Raw genomic sequence first — 25,575 nt, 5'->3', positions numbered from 1 at the left:
AGTACAGGCCTGCAAGTCAGAAGTAGTGGGTATCAGGGGCTGCAAAAGCGCCTCACTGAGTACCGGCGAACTGGCGACTGGCTTAGGAGAAGCATCGTCGGCAGCTTTTGACCTCGGCGGCCTGTCTCTCTTTATCTTTGCATTTTTTCAGAATCCCGGTAGTCGGAAGGCTAACCGATGACATTTCTGGATAATTAAACCGAGAACCGAAATATTTAAAAGTGAAACTATACCGACGATGGATAGTGTGCTGTTTAAATAAAGCACAAAACTGACAGCAAGGCACGTTGTGGTCAGGGCCTAGGCAAGGAATACAGTAAGAATGAAAATCTTTGTGAGGTATTTGCTTTCCACAAGTAATGCAATTATTAACTTTTACTGACATTGGTAAGGAGCAAGAAAAAGATTCCCCAACGGGGTACTTAGCTTTAGTTGAAGACTTCGGTTCTGAAACTCAAAAATGAAAATTTCAGGAGTCAGCCAACCGGCACTTGTGAACTGCTTCTGCTTCGGGCACTGCACGGCAAGAAAGACTGATGTAATGGCGTCGGCTGCATGTTTTACACCCCTGATGACCTGACATCATGGAAAAAGGGACAGCAACCGACACAGGACCCAAGACTTTGTTAATCAGGCTGACTGAGGGCTACTGCAAAGCAGATAACCCAAATGTAATGGCTGCAACAGTGAAACACAAAGAACATCAGGCTATTATTAAACAATGTAACAGATGTGTGATCATTCACCTTAACAAAATTGACCATTGTTAAACAATGTAACAAATGTGTGAGCACTTACCTTATCAAACTGGCTATTATTAAACAATGTAACAGATGTGTGAGCACTCACCTTATCAAACTAGCCATTATTAAACAATGTAACAGATGTGTGAGTAGTCACCTTATCAAACTGGCTATTATTAAACAATGTAACAGATGTGCGAGTACTCACATTATCAAACTAGCCATTATTAAACAATGTAACAGATGTGTGATCATTCATCTTATCAAATTGGCCATTGTTAAAACAATGTGACAGATGTGTGAGCACTCACTTTATGAAACTAGCCATTATTAAACAATGTAACAGATGTGTGATCATTCACCTTATCAAATTGGCCATTATTAAACAATGTAACAGACGTGTGATCATTCACCTTATCAAATTGGCCATTATTAAACAATGTAACAGATGTGTGATCATTCATCTTATCAAATTGGCCATTGTTAAAACAATGTGACAGATGTGTGAGCGCTCACTTTATGAAACTAGCCATTATTAAACAATGTAACAGATGTGTGAGTACTCACCTTATCAAATTGGCCATTATTAAACAATGTAACAGATGTGCGAGTACTCAACTTATCAAACTGGCCATTATTAAACAATGTAACAGATGTGTAAGTGCTCACCTTATCAAACTGGTCATTATTAAACAATGCAACAGATGTGTAAGTGCTCACCTTATCAAACTGGTCATTATTAAACAATGTAACAGATGCGTGAGTAGTCACCTTATCAAACTAGCCACTATTAAACAATGTAACAGATGTGTGAGTGCTCACCTTATCAAGCTGGCTAGTATTAAACAATGTAATAGATGAGTACTCACCTAATCATCTATCCATCTTCAACTCCTTTTTCCCATTTTTCACATGGGGGTCGGGGTGCCACTTCAGCAGTGACAATCATCTCAAGCCAAGGTTTACACCACTGGGTGTAAACCCTGCCATGGTAGTTCATCAGTACCACTCACTCGCACACACACTAGCACCTACGGCCAATTTAGAGTATCCAGTCCACCTACTGCATGCCTTTGGAATGTGGAAGGAAACCAGAGCAACTGGAGGAAACTCATGCAACTGCAGGGAGGACATGCAGACTCCACACAGAAGGCAATCCAGACAGGAATTGAATCGGAGAACCTCTTGTTATGAGGTGACAACATTAACCACTGCACCATCGCTGCCACTGTCACCACCATTGCGTCACCATCACCTTATCAAATTGGCCATTAATAAACAATGTAACAGACTTATCAAACTGACCATTATTAAACAATGTAACAAATGTGCGAATATTCACCTTGGCAAATTGGTCACTGTTAAACAATGTAAAAAATGTGAGACTACTCACCTTATCAAACAGGGCATTATTAAACAATATAACAGACATGTGAGCATTCACTTTATCAAACTGGCCATTGTTAAACAATGTAACAAATGACCATTGTTAAACAATGTAACACATGTGAACACTCACCCTGTCAAATTGGTCACTGTTATCTAACAGATATGCCAGTACTCAGTTTATGAAATGATCCCCAAGTATACTCTTTGCTGAGGGTAGCTTAGCTTGTGTGTATCCTTCATGTACTTCTCTTGTGGATCTGCTTAGCATGTCAAACTTCTCCATTTGAGGCTTGCATTCCTCTCCTGGGACTTGCACAGTATGACAGCATTACATTTAAAGGGCACATAACATTATACCCCACACGTCTAAGTTCCTACTCGAACAGCGGTTTACAAATGTAAAAAAAAAATAGAATAATCTGATAAGGTTAAAGAACTATGACCTGAAATTTGCTTACAAAAGATCTTATTACCATGACATGGCTGAGGAAGTATCATATGCAAGGGGTTCTCAGGAATGTAACAACAGTATGTCCATTGCACGGTGTCTTCTTGCATGTCGGAAGATACAGCGGTTAATCACATATTTGCTTACTTACTGCATCTTACTACTTGGGGCTTCTGCAATGATCAGATGCTTGGGAAAAATCTTAGGGTCCCTACTCCCCAAAAAAGAGGGGGGAGGGGGAAGAGCTCAGATGGATTCAGAACAGAAAAAAAAAACGTTCTGAAGGACAGCTCACCTGAAGAACACTACCTGTTAAATATATGCACTGACAACAGCATGACTATGGCACAGAGGTCATTTGTTTGTTGGCATACGTTCTAAAACATGCACCAAAAGTATTCACCTCAGGTGACACTTCCTGTAACACTGCTGGCCAAAACCTTCTTAATCTTTTGGTGAAAAAAAGGTGTAGCTGAGATCTGATTTGAAACTGCAAATGTGTCTATGCAGGTGGAATTATATCGGACTCCATGGCTACTGTTAAGTTCTTTGACTCCTATTGCATTACAATCTTACCCTGGAGGCTATGTGACTGTGGAGGATGTTATAATTCAGGAATGCAGTGCCTAAACTCCTCTGCAAGGGCTGTAGGGATTTGCCCCAACTCTACTTAGGGCCACTAAGTTTTTTTTTGTTTTTTTTTTACTATTTTTTTCCAGTTGTGACAAAATGGCCCACTACACATTAGCACAGTGCAGTGCAATGGGACTTCAAAAAAAAGTACTAAATCTAAGTTAAACACTGATGGGACTCAAAAAAAGTTAGAAATCTCTTCTGAACAATGACAATACAGAGAAGAAGAATGGAGTTATGTCCCAAATGACCATAAATAAAAAGTAAAAAAAAAAACACCTTCATGAAAACAATGAGGATTTATCATGAGACATTGGGGGGGGGGTGATGCTCAACCTCATACAGACTCCGCTGCTATGGAAGGCAGAGACTCTTTTCAGCCTAGAAGCTGGAACTAGAGATGTACTAAGTTGAGTTAAAGTGACAAGAGGAAAAAACATCCAAAACACAAACTAAAGGGATGCCAATTCAGCATTATCAATCAGGAAGTTTATATAAAGTGGAGACAGCTTTATCACTAGAATCCAAAGGTTAATGCCTGTCTTCATGAACTTCTGTACCAGAGCCATGTGGTTCTAAAAAAAATAATGGTGTGCCAAGATGGCAGACACACACACTTGAATGGTGGGGCAAATGAAACTTTTATCAGAACACTGCCTGAAACAAGCCAAACAAATATGGAAACTCACACAGAAGAGGAAAATGACATTTCAATATCAAGGTGAAAAATCTTTTCTAGTTGGCTTTGTAGGTGACCCAAATGAAAGGCTTCATGATGGACACTAACACCTCATAAATGTCCACAAAGAAACCAGCTGCATGATATATAGGAATAAAACACTGACTAGACTATGCCACAGATAACCTAAGTTTGAATACCAATTCCGATACCTGTAAGAGCTGGTCAGGGAAAAAGGGAGTAAGTGGCCACTGCCAGCTCACCCACCCTGGGGCAGGGAGGGAGGTGGTTCTGGCTCGCTATAAAAGCGACACCTAGCAACTGTCACCCAGTGGTGTTTGAGCCCACCAAACCTATGCTGTAAGGGTGTATTTGGCAGTGGCAGCTGAAGGGATAATGGAATGTGGAGACATGCTTCACCTCAGGAGTCAACAATGGTACAGGTGTCACGAGTGGGGGCAGAGGGTTAGCTGTCCCCCAGGACTAGTAAGGTGGCCTGTTCCCTACCACTCAACAGCTGATGAGGATTCCAAGGCAGAACAATTGGCCCATGAGGCTCTTGTCTACCCAGGAATGCCTAGCTCCCATGTCCTCAGAAATAATACGCTGAATGGGTGCTGGCCTATTGTGAAGCCATTAGGGCAGGTCAAGACTTGGTCTATCAGGGCTTCCTTTGTCCTATTTTTCCACAGTGCTTTCTGTGTTGCTGTATGAAAAGAAACAGTGAAGTCTGCTACCCTCACATTCATTACATTGTACAAACGTAACGTGTAGACAAAGGCCACATCTAGTCCTGCTATGTGGCAGTGGTCCAATATAAGTTTGCTAGGGCCCCCAGTCACAGCTCCGTAAGCTGCTGAACTACCTTGTTATGACTGGTACAATGAAACAGAGTAGAAGAGTTGTGTGAGGTACTCAGACGACTGAGGAACCAGTGCTTTCAAAATAAAATCTCATCCTATCTCTCTTTTTTTAGCTTTCCAATTCTACTTTTTTTAGAGCAAGTCTTGAGTGTTACATTGGAGAAAACCACATGCTGCATGGTGTTAGCTTAGTCCTGTTTAGCAAGTGTAACTTCACAACAGTATGATGGATTGCTTTGTGCACTGGACATGTCCATCAGGAAAAATGGAGCAGATGTTCAAATACAGTGATCATTTATTGCAATATGTTTCATTACAGATGGGATATTAGCTGCAGGTGTATATATACCTGTCCACCTACACTAAGAGCTTCAAACACGAAGAACATAGTACAGTTGTGTACACTTACCATAAATGTAGATGTTCGAGTGTATTCACTGTTGAAGTCCTGGTTTCCCTCCCTCCATCCCCCTTTTTTCTCTTTCTCCTTTTGTTGCCTTTATTCCTTGTTGTTCTCCTTTCCTTACAAGGGACGTATTGGTATTTATTTTCCACTGGTGGGGTTCTTCCACCAGAACCTGGACTCCTGACAAGATAGGGCAATAAAAACTGATGCAATGGCGTCGGCTGCCTTAATTTATACCACTGATGACCTGACGTCAGTCCTCAAGCGACGACAACCAACGCAGAAATACTAAGTCTCTGGTATTCAGGCCAGCCGAGGGCTACCCTGGCAGGGATAACCCAAATGTGATAACAGCAACAGTGAAACACGAAGAACATCATTAATAGGACACTGGGTATAAAACAGTGTCCATGGCTTTATTTTGTGTGTGTGTGTGTGTGTGTGTGTGTGCTCATGTGCATGTGAGAGCAGAAGAGAGAGAGACAGACAGAGGTGTCACTAAAAAATGTCATTGTCAGTTTGGACCTGTACAACAGTACTATAAACAGTCCACAAGACAGGATGGAGGAAGGAAAAGTGGGATAATGGGGGGGGGGGGTTCTAATCCCACATACTCAGTGCATCAGGGGTTTTGGTGGGTGGGAGCCTAGACTGCAACACTGATCCTTGCATTATATCTATTGTTAAGATAAGCTGAGCACACAAGTGCACTAAACTTCACCATAAGAATCACTGCTGTAGTGTGATCCATGATGGACAGGAAGAAGAGTAATTCACCACAAACCTTAGGGTGGGGGAAGCTAGCACACCTCACAAGTCACAGCTTACTCTGCTACAGTACAAAACGCCTACCATATAATGTTTAGAGAATATGTCAGCAGCAGTTCAAAGAGGTATTGCATAGATTCTCTCAAATTCTTGTAAAGGATGCTGAGGTGAGCTTTAACATATGAATGAAGGTTTTTGTCCTAGTAGTCACAACAAAAAATATCAATTAGATAGCCATTTAAAGAGAGGCTGTCTGGATGCTATAGTCTTCCCAGTTTCCTGGTTTAAAGGAAAGAAAATGCCTTTGTCTCGTTCACAGCAGTATATCTCATCCATGCACATCCAACAGATGAAAAACCTTCTCTTGGTCAAGGTTAATTCAGGCATGAATGAAGGGTTAGTCCTTAATGACAGCCCAAGTCTGATGTAGACAGCACAAGACTCTTCACACATCAAGGCTTGCAGCTCAGTTATTAGTTGAGCTAAGTTTACTGGTACTTGAAACAGTGTTTACTAAGGCAGGAATTTTATAGCAGATGTACTGGCAGGTTCAAACAGAGCCAGAGTCATTTTCTGAAACACAAAGTCAAAAAGAGGGCCATTTTCAGAAATCAGCTGTGGTATCTTGGCAGACAAGTGGACATATGAATGTTGACAGGCATTTGCCAAGTAAAACTATCATATAGGTTAAAATATGCTGTCCACTAAAGGCACATCCTAAGGAAAGATACTCACATTTCACCACATATGATTTTCTAAGTACCTCAAGTCCCAGCATAAAATCCATATTCTATACTCCAGGTCTCTAGTCTGTAGTTTTACAGGTATGGATGTACCAGTATCCCTCTGTAAGGGAAGCCAGACTATGTATGGGGATGGAAGGATTTGGGGTCTCTCCCTGTTTATCTTTTGAGAACCAGGGCTGATTTGGCCAACAGATCACTATTATGAATATATTTATGTTGTCTTCTCTTGCCTTCAATACTGCTTCGGGGAGTAGTAGAAATGGGGGGGGGGGGGGGGTGAGGACACCAGTCCCTTCTTCCAGTGTAGAGAAAAGATATTCACTGGCAAATTGTCTCTGCATAGGAAGCAGGAAAAGACGATTCTAATGGGAAGCAAACAAGTATTTCTCTGGCATCCCCCCAAAGCAAAACTGGATTATACACACCTGTTGGTGCAACCTTCCCTTTGTGCTGGTCAGATGATAACCTGCTGAATTGGTTTGCTAGAAAGAATGGAGAAAGCTCACAGACTAAGGTTCAATTTGACGGCGAGACTTCATATCTGCACAGCTATTAAGAGTACATTCCTCTCTGCTTCCTGAACTTCACACCTATATTGTTATCCTGTGATGATTCTCAGAGCTCTTGGATTCCATTGTTGTCTTACAAATTCAAGTAAATATATATCAAGGATGCATTAATTTTACATGGATATGCTTGTTTTAGTACTGAATCTTATTTCCCTGGGCAGTGTGTGTGTGTGTGTGTGTGTGTGTGTGTGTGTGTGTGTGTGTGTGTGCGTGCATGAGTGTTCACCAGCAGTCTGATGCATCCATGTTTCAGGGTTTGGCATCCCTAATCTGGTCTTGTCCACTGCCTGCAGTCCTTTAGAACAGCTGGGATGATTAGCAGTTTATTTTCCAGTAAATGAACATACTGTTCTCTAAACCCCCGGAGATACCCATAAATTTTCCTCATGTGGTACTCAGTAAAGGACAACATCAAATATAGAGGCTGACATAGGTTACAGCACCTGCAGGATAACTCTTACTATATCCACCCTGCTGACTTCAAAATGGACAGTTCAGAAGACAGGTCTTTCCTGAGGAAGAAAAAAAAATCCTTGGTATCAAGGACTGCTACTCTAAGAACTGCCTTCCCACGGTAAGGACGGAGACAAGTTTTCAGGTAATTTATACAGGCGACCAAACTAGAGAGGTGTGAAGTAGCGTGTTCCAGATCTATTTCTAGTTCCTTTTGGATGTAGGCCTGAATCAAACAGCTGTTCAGATAATGTATGGGTGCCCTTGAGCCTTAGATGGAGGAAGAAGGCTGTAATGGTATGCTTAAATGGAGCCAAAGCCATTTTTAAATACAAAAGCTTTTGCTGAATAACTTGGAAACAACAGAAATCCAAAAGGAAAGGAGATGAACTGAAAATACTGAATCTACGGAAGGAAGTTAATACTCTGAACTTGTTTACTATCAGGAACTTTGTTTAACTGAAAGAGGTCCAGAAGTGTTATACAAGTCCTGAGAACCTATCTCCCTACAGGTCTGTGCATCAGACTGCACAGATGTATCACAAGGCCCGAGAACCTATCTCCCTTTAACTGAAAGTGGTCCAAAAGAGTTGTAAAAGGCCTGAAAACCAATCTCCCTTTAACTGAAAAAGGTACAGAAGTGTTATACAAGGCCTGAGAACCTATGTCCGTACAGGTGTGTGCATCAGACAGCACAGACTTACCACTTCATGAACAATAAGAAGTCCACAGGTATCCTGAACATGGATACTTCATGAACAATGTTTAGTTATGTGCCCAGATTCAAAGTGCTTTAATTTGTCCAACTTATTTTTAGTCCCAAGCCCTGTCATGGACCCAGCACTGTAGGAATCAGCTGGGGGGGGGGTGAAAAGGGATGGCCTGCTTGCCTTTCACATAAGGAAGGAAGGATTGCATGCAATCAGGGGCACACTAGACAATATTAATGTCCACGGCAGACACCAATGAGTCCACTGACCATGTTGTGAGGGAAGGGGCAGGACCTCAGTGTGCATTTTGGAAGTCAGGGGATGTCCTCTGGACAGCCCTGAGGCTTGCCAGGTGCACGCAGTTATGTCTGTGATGAGAACTACAGAAATGTGAACCATCCCAGTGGCTGTCTGAATGATGCCCACCCTCTGCTTGACCCTCCCATTGGTGATGGAGAAGAAATAGGTCAATTAGCTGGAAGGGGTGTGACTGGTAGACAGTGGTGGCAGTCTTAAAGGGTATTTTGTCCTGATTGCTTACAGTTTTCCTGTATGTAGGCTACTGGTTTCTCTTCCCTATATCCCTATATGACAAGGAACACTTGTTAAAAGAGCTGGTCTGCTTTAAGGACACATTTTACTCAAAACACTAGAAGCGGTGATGTCTACATCCATCAAGGGGATAAAAGTCACTCTTGTCCTATTTTCATTCTATGACAGAGGAATCAGAAGCTGGAAACTAACTTTTGTTTTTGTTCTTCTGAAAAGTCTTCTTCTTTCGGCTTTTTCCTGGTTAGGGGTCATTGTTCTTCTGAAAAGTAAAGCAGAATAATTTTACCCAAGGTCTGCTGAACCAGGGATGTCCAGAAGTGTGCCATGGCATAAAAAAAACTGAATGGGCAGACAACCACAGTGGTATTTCAATCAGCCCTTTTTTAAATCTGGGTGAAAAACTCTCCATCAGAAGGAAAAGAATCCAGGTGATGGATTGTTTGGAATTGCACTAAAACAAAGTACTACACAGACTTTTTTGGTGGTGATGTTGGGATCCTGAACAGACAAACCTAAACCATCTGATAAAGGTGAAATGGTTTCTTAATAACCAACCATATGAACAGTGTTTGGACACTTCTAGGCCTGAAAGATGATGTCCCTGTCCCCAGACACTTTAATCATTTCAAAAGGAATAAATGTGAGAAACTGACCAAGACCCATCGGCAGTTGCTTTGTCATCTTGACAGCTTCAACAAAAGTTAAGTTCTCCTTTTTTTTTTTTAAGTTCTTCTTAAGGTGAATGCCTGCATGCAAAAAATGTATCAACCTTATCTATATCTTTTTTTAAACACCTTTAATGAATTATCATTTGTGATACAGGCAAATTTACATTTATACAAGACTAATCAAACTGCACTAACAAGTTTGCGTTTACAAACATTATACTTCACATCATACCTCTCAGCCATACTGAATTCCTCTGTATTTACTGTTTTTTAAGTCAAAATAATTGGGTGCCACAAATTCCTGAGTGGCGTCTTTAATTCCCAAATCCCACCCCCCCTTTTTTTGGCAAATTTTTGTGATGTCATCACTTGCAGGGGAGTGCGAGATGATGTCAGCTCCGTGAGGAGACTGCCAGTTTGCTGGAATTCGGGTGAGAGCTGAAGGGGTGTGTACTGTACCGTCTATGTGTTTACGTTTTTCCACACTGCAACGTAGTTGCAGCAGCATTAGAGAGAGAGTCAATGAACAACAGATCGATCATGGGGATTGGACGACTGAGAACAGCTGACACTGTACTTTTTTGCTTTAAATTAATTACAGCAACAGCACTTTAGCAAGGCAAGCAAACAGGTCTTCACTTGTAACAAATAAAACCACTCAGACCGACACAGCAACCAGTGAAAAGAAGGTCACCATCACCACAAATTTAGTGTACAAAATCTTTTAATCACTGCTTTTGTCTATCACAGACTTCATCAGAACTACAAAAAAGACTTTCACAACTGTTTAAATACTATAAAACACCAATCAAAGATAAAATCCAATTAACAATCACTAATTACTTAATTTAACAACACAAAATTCTAGCAATTAACTGTTAAGATGCCTGCTAAAATCCAATACAGTTGCATCTGCCCACAATATTTATCTATCCACAATATTTATCTATAAATAATCTTCTAGTAGTTAAAAACATTTAATATTGATCACATCATTAAGTTCTGGGTATTTATCAGCCCCTAAACTTATTTGCCACAATGTCTCCCTTTCCTCTACAAAATTTTAAAATCACCACCTGTACGATCCAACTTAGATTGTTCTAACACTGAAAACTGAAACCTTTTATAACTTCTACAAATAGTCGTATGCTTAAAAAGGGCAATTCTCTCATCTTTCTTTTTGATATTATATAGGTGCTCCCTAATCCTATCCTTTAAGGATCTGGCAGTCATGCCTACATAAAAGGCACAACACCCTGAGCATACACTCAAATACACCACTCCCTTAATTCTGCAAGTAAACCTACGTGGTGTCTGTAATGTACAAGGAACAGTATCTACATTAATAAAAGGTCCCTCAAGAATATAAAGGTATACATTACAACTGCCACATTTAAACATCCCTTTGGCTCTATTTGTAGTGATACTATCAGATATTTTTGTGTTATCCTTGGTTTTAGTATTAACTCTATTGATATAAATAAAACCAGGTGATTCCCCCACTAATTTAGCTAACTCTTTATTACCTTCCAGAATTTTCCTATTATTTTGTATAATTGAACGAATATCAGAACTATCCACTGTCATACGTAAATTGCATACCAATCTTCTTTCATTATTTTTAGAGTACTGTTTCTCTGTTTTTTCTAAAAGCTACCTTCAAAATGTGTGTGTGGAGGGGTACATAGTATCTCTCTTGGACAGCACTTCATTTTCTATAGATAATAAAAATTCTCACTTATATCCCCTAGCCTCAAATAATTCAGTAATAAGGGACATTTCTTTCTTCAGCTTAACTTCATTACTAGTCATTCCACATGCCCTAATATACTGTCCTCTCGATAGCTTTTTCTTTATAAAACAGGGGTGTGGTTGCTAACATAATGTAAATAATTGTTGGTACAAGTTTCCTTCCTATGTACACTACTTTCAAACAATCCATCCACCTGATTCCATTCCAAGCACACATCTAAGAGGTTTACTTTAATAGCAACTTATCCTATAGTAAATTAAAAAAAAATCCGAGATAGAATTTAGGGTTTCTAATAATTTAAAACAACTATCTCGAGTGCCTTCAACTATCAAAATCAAATCAGCATCATTCCTTTCTGCTCTGAATTACAGCTTTTTGCTTATGTTATTTAAACGAGACTTAACTGTGAAGCTCTTAAATTTCCTTCAAAATCAGGTAATCCTAAAACTCCTTGTTCTGTTGGGAGGATCAATTTATCCCACTTCACCTTTGCTTTCTTCCCCTTCCAGACAACATCCTTCAACTCTTATTATTATAAGATTAGTAATACTGTACACAACTTCTCATCTGGTTGTTAAAAATATGTCTGACCTGTGCATAAAATTAAAGGTATGAAAACATTTTCACTGCTTTCATCTTGCTATCCATATTCAAAAACAGTAGCTTGCGGTTTCTCAGTTTTTGTATTTTTTTTTAGTCACTTTCCCCATATCCTTGGCTAGCATAACTGAAGCCTTTTTAATCCATACTCCTAAATACCTAATTTTAGGAAGTCCCTATATATATATATATATATATATATATATATATATATATATATATATATATATAGGATCCGTATGGATGCAAGACTGCATCTTTCACCGAATCCCAGTTTGGTGAGCATACTTGCGCAAAAGTGCCGTTGACCGAAGCAGCACTTTCGCGCAAGTATGCTTGTTGTTCTGGTCGTACTACCGTGCGGTAAGGGAAAATTCCCTTTTACCCATTGTAGTGCGACCTCAGAGTGAGAATATTAAAGTAGGGGAGGTGTGCGGGGGGGGGGGGGGCTTGCCCAACTGCATTCAAGTAGATTTTGTGTGGGTTTTTTTAACAGACTTTAACGAAAGCACATTTTAGATGAAAGCGCTTTCGTTAAAGTGTGTTTGGTGGTAATGGATTCGAGCTTCTGATCTTTTGATCAAAAGTCCTAGATCCATACATATATATATATATATATATATATATATATATATATATATATATATATATATAGGTATTACTGAACCAATTCATGGGTGGGTACATAGTTTATAGCTATAGCCTTTGTTTTGTCTTTGTTAATTTTATATTCCAAAAAGACTTGAAAAGGTCTCAGAATGTTTCACAACACTGGGAAGTCCTTTTCTGGTTTTATCAGGTACAAAATAATACTGTCTGCAAATGAATCCAATTTTTTTTGATTGCCACACCAACTGTATCCTTGAATTTTTGAGCTCTTTACTTTCTTTGCTAATGGATATAAATGTAATGCAAATAACAAAGGGGAGAGAGGATACCCCTGCCTCATTCTGCTGTTCAAACACAACTTGTCAGACAGTAACCTTCCCATTTTAATTCTTGCCTCTAATCTTACATATATTCCCTAATTAAACTTACTACATCAGGGAATGCAAATGCTTCCACTGCCCTACTCATAATATGCCAGCTTACTCTGTCAAATGTTTCTCTGCATCAAGACCCACCAATAACAGAGGTATTTTCTTACATTCTGCTTCCATCTGGATCATCACTGCTTTACTGATGCTGTCAAATGTTTGCCTCCCCTCCACAAAACCACAGTGATCCATATCTATCTATTCTGGTAATAACTTTGCCATTCTTTTAGCTATTATGGACATAACACTTTATAATTATGGTTTAAAATTGAAACAAGCCTTTATGAAACTGGGTCTAATGGGTATTTACCCTCTTTAGGTATTACAGCTACCACTGCTTTCTTCCAGGAGGTTGGGTTTTCTCTCCTTTTAAAATATTGTTAAACAAAACCTTCTAGATCTTTAGCACTTTCTTCCCTCCCAGCTCCCAAACTTTCACAAAATCCTATCTATTCCTGGAGACTTTCCTGTAGATTGATCATACTTCACTGTTTTAGCTCATTTCCTCCTATCTTAACTCATCTACCTTTAACCTTGGCATACGTAAGTCTCCATAAATACTTCCATTTGTGCAATTTCTTGATATCCCCATTTTTCTGCTTTTTACAAATTTTCATAAAATTTCTGAACTATCACTAATACCTCTAGAGGATGTCTGGTTATTTTTCTTGTTATAGGCTCCCTAAGTTTGGCAACAACCTTTCTACTTTCCGTTGCCTAAGTTGTTGTGCTAAAAGTTTTTGTGCTCTGGAGTTATCAAAAAACAGTTGCTTAACAGCAATATTTCTAAACTCGTGTACATTATCCAGATATTCCCTTTTTTTCTTTAGCACTCTGCAGTTGTGTCTCTTCTTGTTCTGTGAGATCCCCCTTATTCTGCAATACTTTAATGATGGTCAGCCTTTCTAAATAGTTCTTGCTACTTTTTAACCACACCTTAAACTCCACTTTCATTTTATCCCACTCTTTAGCTATAACTTCTGAAAAAATTTCCCTCTTCCGTACTAACTCTCGAATAACTTCCACTACCTATTCCTAAATTTCTCTCTTTTTAATAGATAGGTGGGGAATTGCTATTGTCTCATTTTAATGTTATTACCTTGTACTTTCATCTTAGTTGTTACTGGCACGTGATCTGAAATAATTATTGGATGCGTGTCAAAGCTTTCGATTAAATGCATGTGTTCCTGTGAAATATAATTTCTGTCTAGTCTAACCCAAACCAGTTAATGCACCTTGAGAATAATATGTCAATTCTCTCAAAGTTCCAACTACTGAATTCACATCTTCCATACCAGACATTTTCATAAATTTCTTTAGAAATCTATCCTCTTTTGTTATATTTTCCATTATATCTCCTCCCAGATACATCCTCACTGCTGCAAATCAAGTTTCAGTCCCCACCTATAACATTCCCCGCTGAAAGCTGATAATTTCTACCAGAACATTCTTAAGCTCCTTAACAGCAGTTTTAGGTGGAGTATAAATACAAGCCAGCATAATTCACCTCCCTTGCCAGTAGCCCCTTACTACCACAAATCTACCATTATAATCTTTTTTCTTCTTCTATGACTGTTCAGTATGAAATATTCTTAGTGACAATTAAGACTTTCAAACAGGCTGAACTTGCACACCCTTTCCTATTCACTGGTGCAGACTTGACACCAACAGTTAAAAACAGAAAATTACTTACCATCGGCAATAGATCTTTGGGGGAGTCAGCTCCATCAAGCAAAACCTACAGAAGAGACACCATCATTGGGCCATGCATTACATAGCTGCTGAAAATATAACATTGACTTTAAATAAGCTTAAAACTGTGGATGTCTAACAGAACCAGGGCTGATTCATATACATTTTCCTTATTCAGTGTGTGCATAATCCCACTTAACCTTTGTGGCAGTCATGCTTCATCCTTGTAAATAAGCCACAAACTTAGCCAATATCATTTAGTTACCAAACAGAATGCAGACACAACACACTGCATCACAGGTGCAACTCTGTGGTCATGATCCGTACAAACAGCACCAGGGTCCCACAGCTGTGGTTGGCAGGAAGACCGATCCCTGAAAGCTGGTATACTTGCATAAAAACTTTCCTTAAGGCAAGCCATTTACAACACAATTCTGCAGAAATAACATAAGTGCTAAACTATCACACAAATGTTTGTCAGAGCATGTAGCAAGGGAAACATTTACAAAGGACCATGCTGTGTGAAGAGAGGAAAAATAGCAACCAGAGAGGAAAAACTTGTTTAAAAATAAATAAATTTCGGACAGCAGTTATGCGAACTTGGGTGGTCGAAAGGCTGTTTTCAAGTTCACATAACGTCGAAATGAATATGTTCGACTCCACAACAGTGAATGCTAGTGTGCATTCACTGTGAGGTCAATGTTCTGCTTGGAGATCAGGAAATTTACCCTTTTCCTCACTGTAGTGCAATCTCAGAGTTTGTATATATAATTAGCAGAGGGTTTGGAGGGCACAGCCCCCCACATGGGGGGTGCAGGGGTTCTTGCCCCCCTACAAAACATTACTTGTAAATCACTGGAAGTCAAGGTTCACTGGGCAATGTCAATAATGTTGAATACTGACGTGTTGACATTACCACTTTCATTACTCTGCATACACGATGGCAGCTGTAAGTGTAAGATTTATAACATTAATTTCAGTTTAAGAGTAGAGGTATGATACTGACAAAAGAAGAGTCGTGAGTTAGAGGGTGAGAAGTATGATGAGGGTGTGAAGAGTCTTAATGAGGAGGGGGCTTAAGTGTGAAAGGGTAGAGAAAAGGGTGAATACACCTGTGTAGAGGTGTGTGAGTGCTAGGTAGAGTAGGGATTAGCGTTATGAGTTTATTATGGAGTGGTGTTGTAGGGGAACAGATAGGTAAATGAAAAGTGTTAAGTACAGAGAAGAGTTTGTACACAGAGTGACTACGTAGTGGTACAGTAGTAGGAATGTGCACTTGGGGGTGGAGATAAATAGGGAGGGGTGTGGAGCACAGATTGAGATGTAAGGGGTGTGTTAACAGAAGTGTGGTAGGGCAGGAGAATGATAAGAGTGTGAGTGGGTGAGGGTGAGAGGAAGAGGTGGGGTAGAGGGAGGGGCAAGATGGACTTGGCTATAAATGTAATGGCATGGGGGGTGTATGGGAATGGGGTAGGGTAGGGGAGCGGAGTGAGTCAGAGCATAGCAAGGGCGAATGGTGTGGGTTGAACCACGAGAAGCCGATCAGAAAAAAAAGACAACCAACCAGTCACTTGTCTTGAACTATCAGGGATCGGTCGCTGCTAACAGGGGAGGACACTTGAAATTCTTTTATTAAGTTAGTTTTTAAGGTAGGATTAAGAATTTTGGTATATGGATTAAAAAGGATTCTGTTATGGCAGCTAAGGATATCTGGGAAGAGACTAAATGAAGGAAAAAAGAAATAGAAACTGGAAACTCTTGATTATGAATATGGAGATCAAGATACAAGCAGTGAAAATATTTTTAATCCCGTTTGTTTTATACAACAAATCAAGCATATTTTTTTTATCAACCAGAACAGAAGCTGTGAACAATAATTAACAAAATGTTTTGGAAGGGTCCCTGTCTGATAAGTTGTGTCTGAACAGATGAAACAGTCGGGGTGCCTTCTTTCTTCTTTGTTATTTGCATTATATTTAGAATCACAGGCACAGAAAATAAGGGGCTCATAAATCCAAGGATATAATTGGTATGGTATTCAAGAAAAGCTGGCTTTAATTGCAGATGATATTATTTTGTACCTGATGGGACCAGAAAAGAACATCTCAGTGTTGTGGAATATTCTGAGACAGTTCCCTTTTATTTCAGGATATAAAATTACTGAAGGTACAGCACAGCCCATGGTTATAAATTATGTACCCACAAATGAACTGATCCAGGAATTCCCATACTTATGGGGACATGATAAAATGAAGTAGTTAGTAATACGGATTTAAAAAAAAAATGGTTATGGCAGCTAAGGATACTTAGAAAGATACTAAACAAAAGATAAAAAAATGACAAACTGGAAGCTCTTGCTTATGGATATGGACAGCAAGATAAAAGCTGTGAAAATGTTTGTAGCGCTTTTAGTTTTACATACAGGTGAGGCATATTTTTTATCAACCAGAGGAAAAGTTGTGGACAGCAATTAAGAAAGAGTTGAAGGATTGTATTTGGGAAGGGAAGAGAGCAAGAGGCAAAAAGATAGGTTGTTTCTTCAAACAGAGCAAGGAGGTTTAGGGATTATCTGATTTGAGTGGAAATTTTAGAGATACACAGTTAAGTCTCTTATATGTAACACAAGCAGAAAGCAACAACTCAAAGTGGAAAGGCATGATGATGAAGCGGGGGGAGGTAATTCAAGAAACAGGGAAAGAACAGGACTTTGGCTGCAGATCCTTAAGGAGAATAGCGACAAATATACAGATTATAATATAATATTATAATATTACAAAGTAGCAGAATGTATACCAAGAGCAAAGCCACCCTGGGAATGGGGAAAAGAGATATCAATACAGATGACTGCAATTAGGGGTACAGAGAATAGACAAGAGGGGACGGGAATTTACTGGAGGAAGCTGGCAAAGGAAGCAATATATTGGAAACAAATAATTAGAGAAGTAAAAGTAACAGAATGGGGAGAGACCAAGAAGACATTTGGATTACAGGCTAGTGACTGCCTTTCCTATCATGAATTGATATCAGAGTACAGACAATGAGAAAAGGACAAGGGTCAACTAAATGAAGGACCTTCTGAATTTTTAACTGAATTTAGAATAGAAGTTGCTGTTAAAAAGTGGTAATTAGTAGGGCATAAAAAAATATTGCACGATAACTACAGGAATCAATCAAAAGAGGTCAGAAAAGATGTGAAAGAGAGATTAACTATGTAATTTAAAGAGAAACAATGGGAGGACATATGTATGGCTCCCAAATGTGCAACAAAGTCTAGAAGATTTAGGATTTTTTCTTCGAAGGGTTTGCAGAGACACTTTTATACCCCAAGCAGACTCCAAAGAATTTTTCCTCAGGCAGATGGCAAATGTTGGAGGTATGATGGTAAAGAAAGATGTAAATGGTAATGTATGTTTTGGGAATACAATGAGCTGGCAGACTTCAAAATTTTGCCACAGACTACTACCTGTCAAAAATATTGTGTGGGCAAATAAGTGTAACTAAGGAAATTATTTTTTTGAGCTGACATTCAGGATCTGAACTGCCTAGACACAGTAAGGCCTTGTTAGGCTTAATTGTGGTGGCTGCCAAAAATGCAATTACTAGAAAATGGATTTTAAAATCTAAACCAACTATACTGGAAATAGTGAATACTGCAACAGAGAAAAAAGAACAGGAAGTGGGATCTTTAAAAAAGGGTAGGGGTAAATTACATAGAAAAAAAATGGTAACTGTGGGAAAGAATACCTGTGTAAGAACTTAAAACCTTAGATGTCCTTCTCTTCCATCTTGCAGTAATCATGACTGTAGGGAGGTTGCTCTCTACAGCACCAGTCATCCGGCCAGTATACCAAAGTCTTAGGAGCAGGGGTACATGCAATGCCTGATGTCCGGGCCATAAACCAACTCTGGCTATAAATGTGATGTCTGCACATACCCACTTCAGAATGGACTGCCGCATACAGTAGTACCCCTGGTAAGCAAGAAGATAAAGGGAGAAAGCTTTTCAGATCCATCTAAGGAGGAGGACATCTAAGGTTATGGTAAGTTCTTACACAACTATTCTATGTCATTCTATTCTCAAGTTACATGGAAGAGAAGGATATCTAAGGTTATGGTAAGTTCTTACACAACTATTCTATGTCATTCTATTCTCAAGTTACATGGAAGAGAAGGACATCTAAGGTTATGGTAAGTTCTTACACAACTATTCTATGTCATTCTATTCTCAAGTTACATGGAAGAGAAGGATATCTAAGGTTATGGTAAGTTCTTACACAACTATTCTATGTCATTCTATTCTCAAGTTACATGGAAGAGAAGGACATCTAAGGTTATGATAAGTTCTTACACAACTATTCTATGTCATTCTATTCTCAAGTTACATGGAAGAGAAGGATATCTAAGGTTATGGTAAGTTCTTACACAACTATTCTAGTCCTTCTAGTCTCAAGTTACAAGGAAGAGAAGGACATCTAAGGTTATGGTAAGTTCTTACACAACTATTCTATGTCATTCTATTCTCAAGTTACATGGAAGAGAAGGATATCTAAGGTTATGGTAAGTTCTTACACAACTATTCTAGTCCTTCTAGTCTCAAGTTACAAGGAAGAGAAGGACATCTAAGGTTATGGTAAGTTCTTACACAACTATTCTATGTCATTCTATTCTCAAGTTACATGGAAGAGAAGGATATCTAAGGTTATGGTAAGTTCTTACACAACTATTCTAGTCCTTCTAGTCTCAAGTTACATGGAAGAGAAGGACATCTAAGGTTATGATAAGTTCTTACACAACTATTCTATGTCCTTCTAGTCTCAAGTTACAAGGAAGAGAAGGATATCTAAGGTTATGGTAAGTTCTTACACAACTATTCTATGTCATTCTATTCTCAAGTTACATGGAAGAGAAGGATATCTAAGGTTATGGTAAGTTCTTACACAACTATTCTAGTCCTTCTAGTCTCAAGTTACATGGAAGAGAAGGACATCTAAGGTTATGATAAGTTCTTACACAACTATTCTATGTCATTCTATTCTCAAGTTACATGGAAGAGAAGGATATCTAAGGTTATGGTAAGTTCTTACACAACTATTCTATGTCATTCTATTCTCAAGTTACAAGGAAGAGAAGGACATCTAAGGTTATGGTAAGTTCTTACACAACTATTCTATGTCATTCTATTCTCAAGTTACATGGAAGAGAAGGATATCTAAGGTTATGGTAAGTTCTTACACAACTATTCTATGTCATTCTATTCTCAAGTTACATGGAAGAGAAGGATATCTAAGGTTATGGTAAGTTCTTACACAACTATTCTAGTCCTTCTAGTCTCAAGTTACAAGGAAGAGAAGGACATCTAAGGTTATGGTAAGTTCTTACACAACTATTCTATGTCCTTCTATTCTCATGTTCCAGTATTCATAACGGTAGAGAGAGTACCAAAGCTTCTAGGTATGAGCCTGGGAGGAGGGATGTGGTCTCTGGTCTATGAGACCATGCAGGATGGATCTAGCAAATCCAGTTCTGGCTTTAGAGACTAAATCTAGTTTATAATGCTTGGTAAATGTATGAACTGATGACCAGGCCGCTTCTAGGACAGAAGCATAGTCAACCCACCCTGATGAAGGTCGCTGAAGAAGCAGCTGCCCTGGTGGAGTGAGCTTTCACATTTCCAGATAGAACTTTCCCATGAAGGGAGTAACATGCAGAGATAAGCCTTTGAAATCCATGAAAATACAGTCTGTTTTGAGACTGCCTTCCTCAAGGCCCTTGGGTGGTAGAAGATGAAGAGCTGGTCAGATCTTCTAATAGGTATTACCTAGACAAAACAAAACCTAAGTTGTCTGTGGACATCTAAGGAATGTAGAATCCTTTCAGAGGAATTCTGGGGTTGAGGGAAGAAGTCAGGAAGGTTAATGGTCTGATTTAAAGATAGCTCATTAACCACCTTATGCATGAAGGAAGGGTTAAGTCCTGAGGGAGACCCTATCTTTATGGAAGATGAGGTAAGAAGGGATGGCCAGCAGGGCTTACATTTCTGATACCCTCCTGGTGGGTGTGAAGGCCACCAGAACAGTTTTCCTGGTGTATAGTTTCAGTGATGCATAAGCTGGCTCAAATGGTCGTAAGGTAAGTTTCTCAAGGACAACATTTAAGTCCCAAATAGGAGGTATTGGCTTCCGAGGGGGTCTGATATAGAGGATGCCTTTCAAGAGCTTAACCTCTAACCTGGATCCCAAAGGAGGTAACCAAAGGCAGACAAGTGGACCATAACAGATGAGTACATCAGTCCTGACTGTAGAAGCTCACACACGTAAGAAAGGACCATGGGTACAGGAATGAGTAAAGGGTCCTGGTTTTTCTTTTAACATCACCTGGAGAACCTTTTCCACTTTGACACATTTCTCCTGGTACTAGGTTTACTGGGTCCTGCAGGACATTGAGTATGTCCTCTGAGTATAGGTGTCCTCTGAGTATAGGTGTCTGAAGGAGATCAGAACCCTATAACCTATAAAGTGAGTTTGAGATTGGTCACCTTAGGGTGTATTAGGGATCCCGTCTTGTGTGAGTAACCTGTGATGATTGTCCTTGGCTAAAAGGTGAAGAAGGGGGAAATCAATGCTGTCTTGACCAGTAGCGAGTCACCAGCAGGATTTTTGGTTTGTCCCTCTCTATCTTCAGAATCAGTGTAAAGGGAGGGAAGGAAGGCATAGAGATACAAGAAAAGGCGTCCACATTCCAGGCCTGGGGGTGTGGATTGTTTGTACAAAACTGAGGCATCTGCCTGTTCTGGGAGGAAGCAAACAGATCTGCCTGAGGAATACCACACTTGTGTATAAGATCCAGGAATACCTCTCTGTGAAGCATCCATTTGTGAGAGGGTGCAGAGGTTCTGTTGAGCAAGTCTGCTGCTGCATTCTCTGCTGAAGGAATATACACTGCTTGCAGGTGGATATGGAGGGTTGATACTAGGGTCCAGATCTGTATGGTTAGGCTGCAAAGGGGGTACAACCTTGTCCCCCCTGCTTGCTTATATACCACAAGACAGTCATACTGTCTGTCACTACTTTCAAGGTGCCTGGAAGGAGGACCTGTCTGAAAGTCTGTAATGCTAGGTAAAGGACCCGCATCTCTTTGATGTTGATGTGTTCCCTTTGTCTGACTGGAGACCCCTCTCCCTGTACTTTGCTTAGTTTGTGGTTGTGCAGTAGGACTGCCCCCCCAGCCCAAACCTGAGGCATCCGTTAAGATTTGCTGTAAGGGTGGAGGCATCTGCAAAGGCATGCCCTGGTTGAGATTGATGGTTGCAATCCACCATCCAGTTCTTTTTTCAGGCATGATAGGAGAGGGAGTGAAGTGTCCAGAGGGTGAGGATGTTGGTTCCAACGAGTCTTTAGAACACAATGAATCTTTCTCATATGCAGCCTTGCCACAGGCAGCATGGGTAGCAGGGATGCCATGTGTCCCAGGACTCTCAGGAGCTCCCTGGCTATTAAGTGTTTGAAGAGTGAGGAGGTTTTTGAAATAATGGGTGATGTCTATTATCTTCTGGCAGGGGAAGAAAGCTGCCATCTTGTCTGTTCTGACCCTGCACCCTAAGAAGACTAGGTCCTGTGTAGGGATCAGGTGGTACTTTTCCGGGTTCACCGTGAACCCTAAGCTTGCCAGGGTGTTAGCCAACTGGTGTAGGTGATGGTAAAGAGTGTGACAGTCCTGGTGCAGTGTTAACAGGTCATCTAGGTATGGGTATATTTAAACACCCTGAGTTCTGCAGTGGGCAATCACTGGAGCTAGACACTTTGTGAACACACTGAGGGCTTTGGAAGCCCAAAAGGTAATGCAGAAACTGAAAATGCAAGGTACCTACTGAAAACCGTAGGAATTTCCTGTAGCAGAGGTGAATTGGAATGTGAAGGTAGGTGTCCTTCAGATCCAGGGATACCATAAAGGTGTGGCTTAGAATGAGGGGCAACAGCAGATGCAAGGTGAGCGTTTTGAAGGTGTGAACCTTGAAGAAAAGGTGGAGGACAAACAGATACAGGAGTCTCCAAGGACCATCTTTCCTTGGGACCAGAAACATCCTGGAATAAAACTCCTTGTTTACCTGTTTTAGTGGTACCCTTTATATGGTGCCCTGAGCCTGTAACTGATTGAGTATAGAGGGGAAGAGATGAAGCTGTCTTGGAGGGGGTTGGGGTATCCCCTGGAAGGGGGGTAATGTCCATCAAGTTATAAAATAACCTTTCTGAATGATAGAGAGGACCTAGTCCTATGAGGTGATCTTCCAACAGGAGGGTAGGGAGAGGGTCAGGAAAAGGGACAGGAGGTGGAAGGAGATAGTGGGTTTGAGTCACAGTGGAGGGGGTCTGCCAAGTTCAGACTGCCTCCGAAAAGGAGTTGTAGTGGCAGAGGAAGGAGGTCTATGGGTTGAATGTTTCCTAGCTTGCCACTATTCCTTATTCTGAGGTGGAGCAGAATGAGCTAACTGTCTCTTAACATTGTCCTTTGAGGAAAATTCCTATGGTATCTAGGAATAGGTGAAACCAGTAAATGTTTTAAATTTTGCAAATCCTTTCCCTTTTCTTGTAGGGATTTGAGGAGTTCTGCAGAAGCTTCATCGGAAAGGGCCTTAAGTGTCTAATGGAGCATCTAACAACTTGGTTTGTACATCCATAGGAAGGGGTTTGGAGCCTCACCCAGGGGTATCTCCTCAGGACAGAGCATGAAGCTGCAGATTTTGAACAGGCCTCCACTGCATTGTAACTGCACTTAATGGAGTGCCTGGTCACCTGTGATGTGGTGGAAAGAAGGGTGTTAAGTTGGGTCTTAGCAGGTGAGTCTAGTACCTCAGGTAATAGAGCTGAAGCCTTAGAGAGGGTGTCCAAAACAAACATGGCCATGTGGGTTTGGTAATTAAGGGCTTTAATGGCAAGAGCAGAAGAGGTATAGACCTTCTTGTCTAGCCTATCCACAAACTTGCTGTCCTTGTCAGTAGGAAATAGACAGGAAGAAGGGAGCTGTGTAGAGGATTTGTCAACAGAAACTGCTATGACTGCAGGGTCTGCAGTGGGGGGGGGGTTGAACAGGTACCAAGTGTCCTGATGTACTTTATAGAACCTGTCTGGGTGTTTAGAAGCAGGGGGCTAAGAATCAGGAGCCTGTGAAGCAGCCATAAAGGCATTTTGAAAGGCCGGAAGCAAGGGAGGTACAACAGATCGTAATAATTCAAAATATCTCTTTTTGTTTCTGAAAAATCTGAGGCCTGCCATTTAAAGTGTTCTCTCATGAGAGAGACAGTATCCCCAAATGAAAATTCTTCCCCTGGAGACTCAGGGCTAAAAGAGTCCTCTTCCTCGGGGGTGATAAAGTCCTTGGGGGATTCAATTTGAGAGCAGTAAGTCAGGAATTCTTCACACGAGAAGTATTCCTCTGATTCTTCTAAGGCCTGCACAGTAGGGGGAGCAGATTGAGGGACCTGTGACCGGACAGCCTGGAATGCCTTGAAGAGACTTTGTGGGAAAACTTCTCACCCAGGTGCAGGTTGCTGTTCAGTATGTTTTAATTTCTGTTTCCACTTCAGAAGAGTAGAAGGAAGAGTCGATTTAGAAACCGACGTCTGGGTGGTTGGCAGAGCAGGAGTAGGCCCCTCCAATGCCATGAGCTGATGGCTGGTCTACCTCAGTGGACGTACTCAGTATTTCTGCCAAACCGGCTTCCATTGCAGTTCACGATTCAAGCTGAGAAATGGTCATCCGATGGGACCCTGAGCTAACATCTGCCTCGGGAGTCTCATCGGATTCCTGAGGTGCAGCATGGGCGTCGGGCCTAACTTTTTTGGTCTACTTCCGAGGTGGCTCATCAGAAATACCTGCCCTGTCCTCCATACCTAATGCTAGTCATCAGAGTCCCTGGTTCTCGAGGTAAAGTTTGAGTGCAGCCAGGTGGCTGTGGAGAGTTTTAGGCACAAACGATTTACAAATTTCACAAGATACGGTCGTGGGCCTCCCCTAAACAGAAAATGCACTTGTCATGCATGTCCTTGTGAGGAATTTGTCTCCAATAAGCACATTTCCCCTTTCTAATTGACATGTATGCCTGAAAAGCTAAATAACAGACAACAGCAAAAAAAACCCAAAAGGGCACTTATCTGTAGTGGAAGGCTGAGTCAAATGAGTGAACTGCTTCCTGAAGCTGGTGATCGGAGTTCCAACGATCAGTGCAGCAGAAAAGTTCTGAAGTGGGTAAGTGCAGACGTCACATTTACATCCAACGTAAGTTTATAGCGCTGACATCAGATGTCACACGTACCCCTGCTCCTAAGACTTTGGTATACTGGCTGGATCTCCAGTGCTGCACGCAGCAACCTCCCTACAGTTATGAATACTGCAACATGAGAACAGAAAGACATCAATATATGCAGATCATATTTTGGAGGAGGAATGAGGTTTTAGAGAAGGCAGGAAATTAATAATTTTTATAACGTTACTTAGATTGCAGGCTACATAGCAATATATGTGATGTATATTTGTAAATGTGAACTTGTTAATATGGTTTGATTATTTTTATATAACTGTAAGTTCACCTACATCAGAACTAATAATTCAATAATGGTGTTTTAAAAGAATAATAAGAGTTGAAGGAATTTATCCAAGAGGGGAAGAGCACAAGAGTTAAGTAGAAGTCGATCCTACCTGTAGAAGAAGGTGTGTTAGTATTACTTGATATGAAGGAATAGTTCAAAACTACATAGTTAAGGTCCATATCCAGAACACAAGTGGAAGGTTACAAACATAGATAGAAAGGGATGACAACAAAATGGGGATGTTTGACAAATAAGAGGTAGAGAGACTAAGATTTTGGATGCAG

General features: G+C 40.4%; 1 protein-coding gene across 14 annotated transcripts in view; it reads right to left on the bottom strand.

The window, feature by feature from the left end:
• Positions 1-25,575, bottom strand: part of RBMS1 (RNA binding motif single stranded interacting protein 1) — a 1,922,565-nt gene that overhangs the window by 256,087 nt on the left and 1,640,903 nt on the right. For 8 of the 14 annotated variants that reach the window (XM_044074729.1, XM_044074739.1, XM_044074730.1 and 5 more), the window contains one exon: positions 14,711-14,755. The exons of the other annotated variants lie outside the window; for them this stretch is intronic. In XM_044074729.1, coding sequence (XP_043930664.1) covers positions 14,711-14,755 — 45 coding nt within the window. The remainder of the gene's footprint in view (positions 1-14,710; positions 14,756-25,575) is intronic. 14 annotated transcript variants of the gene reach the window in all.

Source organism: Protopterus annectens, chromosome 6.part0, assembly GCF_019279795.1.
Source record: "Protopterus annectens isolate FY-2018-M chromosome 6.part0, PAN1.0, whole genome shotgun sequence".
NCBI classification, from domain to species: domain Eukaryota; kingdom Metazoa; phylum Chordata; order Ceratodontiformes; family Protopteridae; genus Protopterus; species Protopterus annectens.
The sequence above is the reverse complement of the archived record's forward strand: the minus strand, read 5'-3'. Positions and strand labels throughout refer to the sequence as shown.